Genomic DNA, 10,764 nt, shown 5'->3' with positions numbered 1-10,764 from the left:
TCTCTCTCTCTCTCTCTCTCTCTCTCTCTCTCTCTCTCTCTCTCTCTCTTTTAAACAGCTAAAATAAAAAATGGCAGTGTCTGAAGAGTGGGGAGGGGAACTTTATAATTGGCAGAAAGGAAGAAAAGGATTTGGAACATGTTTGAAATGCATCAATAGCTGCAATGATAGAGAAGTCTGGAGAGGAACTGTGGCTTTTAGGGAAGGGGGGTACTGTTTCTTATGCTGTCTGAGGTAAACGGGGACAGCCTGACATCTGGGTAGAATTATCTAGGAGGTGGTTGGCATTCTCAGATCTGTAACTGAATGTTTCAGGAGATCTGTGCTCGAAGGTTTAGAGGCGAGTGCTCTGTCACTACGATATATTCCCATCCAGACTCAGAGGGGCATGAATTTTAGAAGCCATGGTTGCTTGGTCCAGTCTGATGAAATTTCACACTGCAGTTAAACTGAAATTACCAATTGCTAAAAGATGAGTCAGGGAGCTGCGGAGTCCCGTGTTAGGAGGGTATGCTGAAGAGGAGAAGACAGGTGAATCTCAGTTTTCGGGACAGCCTGCTCTACATATGCGCCCAGGCTGGAGAGGGCTACACAGTGAGACTCTTAAGTTTTTTAAAGGATGGCTTCAATATTCACTCTCCAGGCCTAGGTGTCTCTTGGGGGTTAGGGCTCCACTCAGTGGCCCCTCATGATGACACTGCAGCTAGAAAATGGTCCACATGGTTGCAGAAAGGATGGGTGTCACTGCGGATGGTATAGATGAGCGGTTGGCCTGTTTTGTGAGAGCTCCTGTTCATAGCTTGGTCCTAGGCCTGGGCCCCAGGACCCTTGTACTTGGGGAGATGCCTGGGTTTCCTTTTGCCTCAGTCTCGGCCTTGTCTGCTTTGGTCCAGTCCTGTCCTCCTCTGTGCCTCAGTGTTTAACTGCCTGATTAGAAGGAAACGTCTAGACCTTGGAAAGGAAGGTGGTAGAATTTTCAGCTTTAAATCACAGCACCTAAAACAGCATTTTGAACTACACTATCCCAGGCAATTGTAATCGTGTGGCTTCTTCTATAGGTGACATTAATTACCAGGAATTTGCTAAAAGACTCTGGGGTGACATCTACTTCAATCCTAAGACGTAAGTAGCATGTGGGGTGTTAACTCTTATGGACTGGCGATTTTCCCAGTAATGATACATGAATTTCTAAAGCTAAAACCTACTTTTGTCTTATGCATGAGTCGCCATGTCTCTGCAACTCTGAATGCTTGGCGTTGTGAGCTGTAGTGGAGGGAGAGGCTGTTTTCCCCAGGTCTTCAAGGCCAGGCCAGGCCAGGCATGCAGGACAGCCTTAGCCATGAGTCCTTTCAGGAATCCATTTGGAAACTGATCCCTCCCTCTGCTTGGCTTCGCCTGAGACTCAGAATTTAGGCAATGTGTCCTGGTGATAAGCCAACTTCTCCCTCCTTGGTCACTCACAACACTTCTTTTTCTCCTTAGGAGAAAGTTCACAAAAAAGGCTCCAACCAGCAGTTCCCAGAGGAGCTTTGTGGAGTTTATCTTGGAGCCCCTTTATAAGATCCTTGCTCAGGTGAGTGTTGGGCCACCTGCTTCAGGTCTGCTTTAAACTTGCTCTGCCATCACTTGTTTATTTTGATTTTGTGTTTGTGTGTTGTGGGGGCTTGTTTGTGTAGGGTGCATGTTCATATGCAACCTCATATGCTTAGGCACGCACATGTGTGAGTAGGCCAGAGTTTGGTGTCGGATGTCTTCCTCTAGCACTCTGGGTGCCGGGGTGAGACATCATGCAGGTGTGCCCAGCTCTTATGTGGGTGTGGAGCCCAGTCAGGTCTTCATGCCTTCACAGCATGCATCTTACCCTCGACTGGCATCTCCCAGCCCCATCTTCACGTGTTTACTAAAAACCTTTTGAGTCAGGTGGCACACACCTTTCTTTAATCCCAGCACCGGTGAGGCAGAGGCAGGCAGATCTGAGTTCAAGGTAGCCTAGTCTACATAGGGAGTTCCAGGACAGCCAGGGTCACAAAGAGAAACCCTGTTTCAAAAATTTCAAAAACTTTTGGAGGGAAGGAGAGACAGCTTAGTGATTAAGTACACTTGTTGATCTTGTAGAGAACTTGAGTTCACGTCCCAGCACCCATGTTGGGCAACTCACAAGCACCTGTAATTCCAGTTCTACGGCATATGGTGCCCTCTTCTGGCTTCCGTGGGCATCTGCATGCATATGGTACACATATACACAACACTTAATTTGTTTGCACATACACCTAAACTTTTAAATAATTTTTAAAAGTTTGGCTGCTAAGTGTGTAGTGCAGTGTGTTAGAGGGCTTGCCTTGGGTCCAATTCTTAGTGCTGGGTAAAAGTAGGCCTGGGACATATGCCTGTAAGCCCAGTTCTTAGGACGTAGAGACCTTATGATCGTGCATTCATAGATATCCTTAACTACATAGTGAGTTAGAAGCTAGCCTTGACACTTGAGACCCTGCCTCAAAAAAACAAGGGAGCTGGAGGGTTGGTTCTGCAGTTAGGAATACTGAATGAATGAATGAATGAATGAATGAATGAATGAATGAATGAATGCTTACTGTTCTTGTAGAGGCCCTGAGTTCAGCTAAGCACCCACATCAGTAGGTTCACATCTTCTCATCATTTTAGTTCCGATATTCTCTTCTGGTCACTATAGGCACCTGCATGCATGTGGTACACATAAGTTCACACACATGCACATAAATAAAAATTAACTTAAAAATCACATTTTAGGGGGCTGGAGAGATGGCTCAGAGGTTAAGAGCAGTGGCTGCTCTTCCAGAGGTCCTGAGTTCAATTCCCAGCAACCACATGGTGGCTCACAACCATCTATAATGAGATTGGATGCTATTTTCTGGTGAGCAGGTGTACATGCAGATAAAATACTGATCACATAATAAATAAATAAATAAATAAATAAATAAATAAATAAATAAATAAATAAATAAATAAATAAATCTTTTTAAAAAATCACATTTTAGACAGAGAACACTGTAATACTTTTGTAATGTTTAACACTTAGGAAAAATGGTGGCAGAAAGATTAAGAGTTCAAGGCCGGGCTAGGCTGCATAAAACTCTGTCTCAAAAAAACTATTAATGAAGTTTTTGTTGTTGTTGTTTGTTTTGTTTTGTTGTTGTTTTGAGACAGGGTCTCATTATATAGTCATGGCTGACTTGTACTCACAGGGATCCGCCTGTCTCTGCCTCCTGCTAGGATTAAAGATATGTGCCATTACACCCAGTTAAGAAAGATGTTTATTATAGCATTATCTATAACCGCATGGAAAGAAAAAGAAATCTAGAAATGAGTTAAATGTTTATATCACTGAAAGCCTGATTAAGTTAATCATGATGTATCTCATAAAGTGAAGTAGTGTGCAGTCATTAGATGAATGCCTGCCCTGGACATCGCGGTGCATACCTGTGGTCAGCCCTAAACTGCCGGGGACGCTGCAGCCACAAGATCGCCTTAGTCTGAGTTTGAGACCAACTTATACAATAGTGAGAAGACCCGTCTCAAACAAGATCAATTGGTGGTTTTGTGTGTCTGTTTGTAAGAATGGTTGTAAAAGCTTTCTAATGACCATTTTATTCTTTTGCATGCATGATGTTTGTGAGGTTGAAAGGATAGTAAGGATGTAGTCACCTGATCATGAAGCCTGTAACCTCAGGGGCCAAGGTGCTAGAGCAAGAGGATCAGAAGGTAAAGGCTAGCCTGGGCGACTTAGTTATTCAACCCTGTCTCAAAACAAAAGTAAGAACAGGAATGGAAAATAAGTTATAAATGCTTTCATCATTGAAAACCTGATTGAGTGAATCATGTTGTAACTCTGAAGTATTTGCCTCAGGGTGAGAATCCTTAGGGTCAGTCCTCAGTACCACACCAGAAAGAGGGTTACAGGGAGAGAGAAATGAAAGAGGGAAAATGAATAAGGATTCTGATTAAGCTTTTGAGATGCTCCAAAAAGTGGAATGTAACGCTGTTTATATGAATTTGTGCCAAAGTGCAGAGCTGGAAAGGTGAAAATATCATACAGGAATCTCACCAAGACAGTGAGAAAATATGCAGGTGTTTAGCCAGTGCTGTCCAGTGGGTACACTCTTAGGTTTGGTCACGCGCACACAATGTGTGTGGCCGTTGCATGCCACAGAGGAGGAGAACATAGCCATAGAACAAAATAATGACTAGAACTTATCAGTGCCAGCAAACACTTAGTTTCTCCTGTCAGGCTGGAATGGATTAATAAAAGAAATTTATAGAATCTGCCTCGGTAGAGAGACCTTGAGTCTGCAGAGGATGATTTAGCTTGGCCCTGTCCTGACATGTGGCCTTTTTTGGTTCCTTCCAGTACAATGAGCCTCTAAATCTGGGCAGTCTTTTAAGTAGGAGGAGTCAGACGCCAGGGGGCAGCACTGGCAGTATGGAGTCCTAACCAGGTTAGCTTCACTCCTGCTTGGCTTGAAGGCTAGGCTGCATAGACTCAGTCCTCCAAACCAGGCTGTTCTTGCCCGAGCCTTCCCATAGAAGACTGCTTGTAAAACTTTTCTTTGGTTCTCCCCCACCCCCCACTCCATGTGAAATAGCTCACTCGGGCTGTCACTACAGAGCTGACCCAGGGCCTTCTATGCTCACAGGTGGTGGGTGATGTGGACACTAGCTTGCCAAGGACCCTGGATGAACTTGGCATCCACCTGACCAAGGAAGAGCTAAAGTTGAACATCCGCCCCCTGCTCAGACTGGTCTGCAAGAAGTTCTTTGGCGAGTTCACAGGTAATATGCAGCTCAAGGCCCTTACATTGTTCTCCTCAGCTGGGTGCCACAGTTCACACCTGCATTCCTGCAACTGGGCAGGTAGATCAGGAGTTCACAGGACACTCTGGGCCACAGGATGCCTTGTCTCAAGAAACAACAAACATAGCCTTATGTGTCCTTTTACAGTTTGTCTTGGAAGTTCCCTTCCCTGCAGGGGCAACAGCATTGTGATGTATTTGAACCAACTACAGAGGTTTTTTCCAACTGTTTTCTTTAGTTGTTTCTTGGTGTTTGGAAAGGGAATTCAATGTCCCGCATCAAGAGGGTCCTATAGGTGAGGCAGGTGGGGTCTGGCCTCCAGCTCTGGTATATTCACTGGGGTTTGGCAGGAGGTGGCCGCAAAGGGTAGGACTCAGGAGATGTTTGGTTTTCCCCATCATTGGGACACAGTACCTAACAGAAACATCATATTTCGGTTCGTCCTTTGAGAGGGTACAGTTTATTGTGGCGGGGAAGACATGGTGGTATTCATAATGAGAAGAGTGGGCAGCTGGGGCTCCTTACAGTTCCAAAAACCAGGAATCAGCCTGGACTAGAAATGGAGCCAGGCTGTACCTCTCAAAACCTGTCTCCCAGCCACCTACTTCCTCCATCTAGGACTCCCTCCTAAACATTCTGCAGCCTCCCCAGACAGTACCACCAGCTGGAGACCTGGTGTTCCATGAGCCTGTGTTTCAGACTCAGTCTCTGGCAAGGGCTGAGATTCATTCCCCTTTCTCTTTCTGCTGAGCCCCTTTCCTGTCTCAGGTATGTGGAAGCCAGTGCTACAGTAGGAGGAACACTGGACTAGCTGAGAAGAGACCTGAAATTTTGCTTGTTTGTTTCTAGACAGGGTCTCATGATTCAGACTTGACTGGCCTTCAACTCACTGTATAAACCAGGCTGTCCTGGAACTCACAGATCTATCTGCCTCTGTTTCCTGAGTCCTGGAATCAAAGGCATGTACCACCCACCTGGAAAGACCTGAGTTTTCCTCCTGGCCTGCAGTTTTCAGAGTGACTAGCCAGCCTCCTGTCACTTCTGTGACTGATTCTCATCTGTAACTAAGAACAAGTACCCAGAAGTGGTGGCTCGTACCTGTAATGCCAGCACTTGATAGACTGATGCAGGATTGTTCTGAGTTTGAGACCAGCATGGCTTGCATAATTTTTCCAGGCAGCGTGAGTTACAGAGCAAGGAGCTGTCTTAAAGGCCAGGCATGGTGGCACACACCTTTAGTTCAGCACTCAGGAGGCACTGGCAGACAGATCTCTGTGAGTTCTACAGAGCGAGTTCCAGTCCAGCCAGGATTACATAGTAAGGACCTATCTCAAAAAGTGAGTAGTGGAGGGACAAGGAAAGGGTCCTCTGAACAATCAATGATTCTAAGTCTGGTGGAAATTAGGTATCTGAACCTTTAAAGCTCAGAATAGCTCTGGACTGGCCATCAGCCTGAGGATACTGGACACCAGTCACAGCAGGTACTAGGACTGAGGCTTATTTGAATACTTGTGGGTTTGGTCGTGAGAACTGAAGAAGAAAAAAGAGATTTTACCAATCCCCCTGTCCTAATGAGCAGTGTTTCTTTCATGGCTTATTAATCTGTTAGGGAAACAGTAACTTATTGACTAGAAACATGCAGTGTTTCTCAAAGGACAGGCTAGTCAGTTGAGGATTGTCCTAAGTAAATCAAAGGAATACAGGTGGGAAACTTACGTGACTCAGGGTCATAAGTCAGTGAATACCTATGTTCAGTAAAAGTATGAATCTCTGTGGTCAGGGATTGTTTTAAAGTCTTTAATTTTATTTATTTTTTTCCAGAGCTGAGGACCAAACCCAGGGCCTTGTGCTTGCTGGGCAAGTGCTCTACCACTGAGCTAAATCCCCAACTCCTTTTTAAAAAAAATTTTTTTTTGTCAGCTGAATTTCAAGTTGTGTCTCACTGAAGCTTGCTTCTTAAATGCCCTGACATTGGTGTGACTCCAAAAGTGTGTGTTTTCTCCTCATAGGAAATTGATTTCCCTAAGTGTTAGCTTCCAGGCTGAGTCCGCACTTCCTGCCCACTTGCCCCGTAAGAATGTGGAGCAGTGATCCAGTAATGGCTTCCTCTTCTCCCCCTAGGCTTTGTGGACATGTGTGTGCAGCACATTCCATCTCCAAAGGTGGGCGCCAAACCAAAGATCGAGCACACCTACACTGGCGGCGTGGACTCCGACCTCGGCGAGGCCATGAGTGACTGTGACCCAGACGTAAGGGAGCGTGCCCCCAGTGCTGCTTCTGCTTCTGCATGGACGCATGATTTCTGGTTGGCAGCGCACTGCCTTCTTTGCTGTCCTTGCTTGCCCTGCCCCCCTAAAAGCAGAGTCAGTCCTGCATTCAGAGCTTGATCGTTGCCAGAAGTAGGGGGTTAACTTTAGGTGCCTTCCTCGTGCTCCCTTAGTCTGTGCTATGAGGATGATGATGTGTGAGTGGCTGTTATAACAGTTAAACAAGGTCAGAGGAGTTGCAGAGCACGGTACCTGCAAGATAACAGAGAAACAAATGGCAGCTTGTCTTGGTCAGCCCTGGGATTTAGAAGCATCAGCTGGGGCTCAAGGTCTAGTTCACTGGTAGAATATGTACTTACTATGTTGAGGCCCTGGATGCAATTCCCAGGCACCAAAACAGAAAAATACAAAAACATCCCAGCTGTTGCTTAGGCGCTCTAGCTTTTCTTCATAAGCACGTGGCTGGTTGAGCATTGAGTTCCGTCTTCATAGGGAATTTAGAGCAAGGAGTCTTGTCAATGCCAGAAGTTTTGTTTGCTTGATTGTGTGTTTGTGTTACATATGTTTATTTGTGTGTGTGTCAGTGTCTATATATATTTGATGGCGTGCACGTGGAAGCCAAAGACTAGCTTGTTGAAGTTGGTTCCTCCCTTCTGTTGTGAATCACAGGGATCAAACTCAGATTGTCAGGCTTCACAGCAAGCCTCTTTATCTGCTGAGTCCTGGACCCTTTTTTGTGTTTTATGGCATAGCTTTTCACTCTATCTCGGGCTGGCATTACACTCTCAGGAGTCCTCCTGCCTCAGACTCTCTTATGCCAACCTGTACCACCATGTCTGCCTTTGTTGTCTCATTTTTATTTTTGTTGTATCTGAATCTCCTTTTAAAAGTCCCTTCATAGAGGGAGGGGAATGCACAGTTTGAAATTTTTCCAAGTGTCCACATCTTCGTTAGTCTGGCCTCTTTCCTCAGCTCATGTCATTGCTGTCAGGGGAGGTGCTATTACCTTCATGATGTATGTGGTTAGAGCTGTTCTCTGTCCTGCCTGCCAGGGTCCCCTGATGTGTCACACGACTAAGATGTACAGCACAGATGACGGAGTTCAGTTCCATGCCTTTGGCCGGGTGCTGAGTGGCACCATCCATGCTGGGCAGCCTGTGAAGGTGCTGGGGGAGAACTACACCCTGGAGGACGAGGAAGACTCCCAGATCTGCACCGTGGGCCGCCTTTGGATCTCTGTGGCCAGGTACTGGGCTGCTCCCCAGAGCTGAATCATATGTAGGCTTCTATACTGGACCGTCCCAGCTTGTTAGGAGGGATCCTAGGCAACACAGCTACCTGGTTGGTACATTGAGGAATTAGATGGCCCCTCCTGGCAGATCTGTTGACATCTAATTCCTAAGGTTGCCCAGGCTGAAGGGTGACTGTTCAAATGTTGCTTTTGAGTTTTGGATGCCTAGAGTGAAGCCTTTTGGGGAGGATTTCCATTTTTTCTTCTTCTTTTTAATATGTATGAGTATTTTGCTTGCATGTATGTCTCTGCACCACATGTGTGCTTTGTGCCCAAGGAGTCCATAAGAGGGCTTTGGATCCCTAGAACAGGAGTTATAGACAGTTGTGAGCCTCCGTGTCAGTGTGGGGAATCAAACTCAGGTCCTCTGTGAGAATAGCCAGTGTTGTTGTGGTTTTGGTTTTTCAAGACAGGGTTTTTCTGTGTAGCCTTGGATGTCCTGGACTCACTTGTAGACTAGACTGGCCTTGAACTCAGAGATCCCCCTGCCTCAGCCTCCCTAGTGCTGGGATTACAGGCGTGTAACTGCTGGATCATCTCTCTTACCCACTTTCCATCTCGCCTGTGTTTAACTTGCTGCTTCAGGTTTCTTTCCAAAAGCTTTTGTTTTCAAACCTCCGCTGCCTGTTCCTTTGTGCTGAGCCCCTGGCGCATCCCTGTCTGAGGAATCAATTTTGGTCTTCTGGGCTGTTTGTCATCCCAGGTGATAAGCAGAGTCAGAGCAGTCCTGACAGGGATGTGACCGCTGTGCTTCAGTGATGTCCCTTTCCTCCTCCAGATCCACCCTTTTCTCTAGAAAGCAGGAGGAAATCAAAGAGCTCAGAAATTCAAGGATCTGTGTTTTAATATCCCCTTGCATTACCGTTTTTTGTTTTATGATACAGGATCTCTCTACGTAGCCCTGGCTGTCCTGGAACTCACTTTGTACACTAAGCTGGCCTCTAATGCACAGAGGCCCACTGGGCAGTGACTTTTACCTGGAGTCTCCACTTAGAATCAAGCTTTCCTGTCCTGTCTCCCTATACTACACACTTCCATAGCACTTGCCCTGTGTGTGCCTATGTGAGTGTCCATCACATCTCCCTGTGAGAATGGCTCTGTAACTTATTTCTGCTCCTAGCTCTGTGCCCTGCATGCAGCAGGCGCTCAGTACATTTCATGGAGTGAATGCTTTAAGCTCTGTGCTTGTTCATTGGCTGTTAATCCAGGTACCACATCGAGGTGAATCGTGTTCCTGCTGGCAACTGGGTTCTGATTGAAGGAGTTGATCAGCCAATTGTAAAGACAGCAACTATAACTGAACCCCGAGGCAATGAGGAGGTAGTGTTTCTGAAGGGGAGCACACACTGAGCTAGAGGGGCACAAGCTGCCATGTGAACAAATACGCTTTGAAACTCAAAAGGCCTAATCCAGAGCCACTGCTACTGTGTGGCTCGGCCCTAGCTTGCACCATCACTCTGCTGTTGCATTTCCCCCAAGATGCTGGGGATTAGGAATCATGCCTCTTATTCTTTCCCAGTGCTCTGCCAAAGTGCCTGGAGCAAATGGCCCTTTAAATTGGGCTCTGGCTGTACCATGGTTCTTGGTTGGGGAATCAAGACTTCAGCTTCTCCCTTAGGCCTGTGCCTTTTTGCCTACCCCTGAGGCTCTTCTTCACTCCTCTGTTCTTTGGATCTCAGGCTCAGATTTTCCGGCCCTTGAAATTCAATACCACATCTGTTATCAAGATTGCTGTGGAGCCAGTCAACCCCTCAGAGCTGCCCAAAATGCTTGACGGCCTGCGCAAGGTCAATAAGAGCTACCCATCTCTCACCACCAAGGTATGTTCCAGGCCTGAGGTCGCTCCAAGCCCTACACGCCTCAGCTGACTGCTCTGTGCTGTCACTCTGTGGCATTCAGCAGGTGTCCTCACTTGCCGCTTCCCACAGCCCCGTTCATGGACAGACCCTACTGGTTATCGTTTGAGGATGAGTCAAAATTGGAGTGTGTGCCTGCGCGTCCCCAAACGACTTGAAATAGACTATCTACCTTAATAGGCACACAGTGTGAATTGGTTTGCTAGAAAAGTGAGAAACCAGGCCTGGTGGTTCACACCTGTAATCCCAGCATTTGGGAGGTTGAGTCAGGAGGAGCCAAAGCTCAGGGTCAATCTCAGCTACATAGGAAGTTGTGGCCTATTTTGGGCTACAAACAGGGCTGGAGAGATGGCTCAGCAGTTAGGAGCATTGGCTGTTCTTCCAGAGGAGCCAGGTTCAATTCCCAGCACCCAAGTGGCTGGTCATACCATCTGTAACTCTGTAACATAACATAACATAACATAACATAACATAACATAACATAACATAACATAACATAACATAACATAACATAACATAACAT

The 10,764-nt window shown here is 46.4% G+C and overlaps 1 protein-coding gene across 2 annotated transcripts in view; it reads left to right on the top strand.

Moving 5' to 3' along the window:
- Positions 1-10,764, top strand: part of Eftud2 (elongation factor Tu GTP binding domain containing 2) — a 41,717-nt gene that overhangs the window by 24,886 nt on the left and 6,067 nt on the right. For both annotated transcript variants that reach the window (XM_055620162.1, XM_055620161.1), the window contains exons 12-18: positions 1,059-1,122; positions 1,483-1,573; positions 4,671-4,806; positions 6,949-7,076; positions 8,147-8,340; positions 9,594-9,705; positions 10,065-10,205. In XM_055620162.1, the coding sequence (XP_055476137.1) occupies positions 1,059-1,122; positions 1,483-1,573; positions 4,671-4,806; positions 6,949-7,076; positions 8,147-8,340; positions 9,594-9,705; positions 10,065-10,205 (866 nt within the window). The remainder of the gene's footprint in view (positions 1-1,058; positions 1,123-1,482; positions 1,574-4,670; positions 4,807-6,948; positions 7,077-8,146; positions 8,341-9,593; positions 9,706-10,064; positions 10,206-10,764) is intronic.

The sequence above is a fragment of the Psammomys obesus genome, unplaced genomic scaffold, assembly GCF_907164565.1.
Source record: "Psammomys obesus unplaced genomic scaffold, mPsaObe1.curated_primary_1811, whole genome shotgun sequence".
Taxonomy (NCBI): domain Eukaryota; kingdom Metazoa; phylum Chordata; class Mammalia; order Rodentia; family Muridae; genus Psammomys; species Psammomys obesus.
Note: the sequence above shows the minus strand (reverse complement) of the source record. Positions and strands in the feature narration are given on the sequence as shown.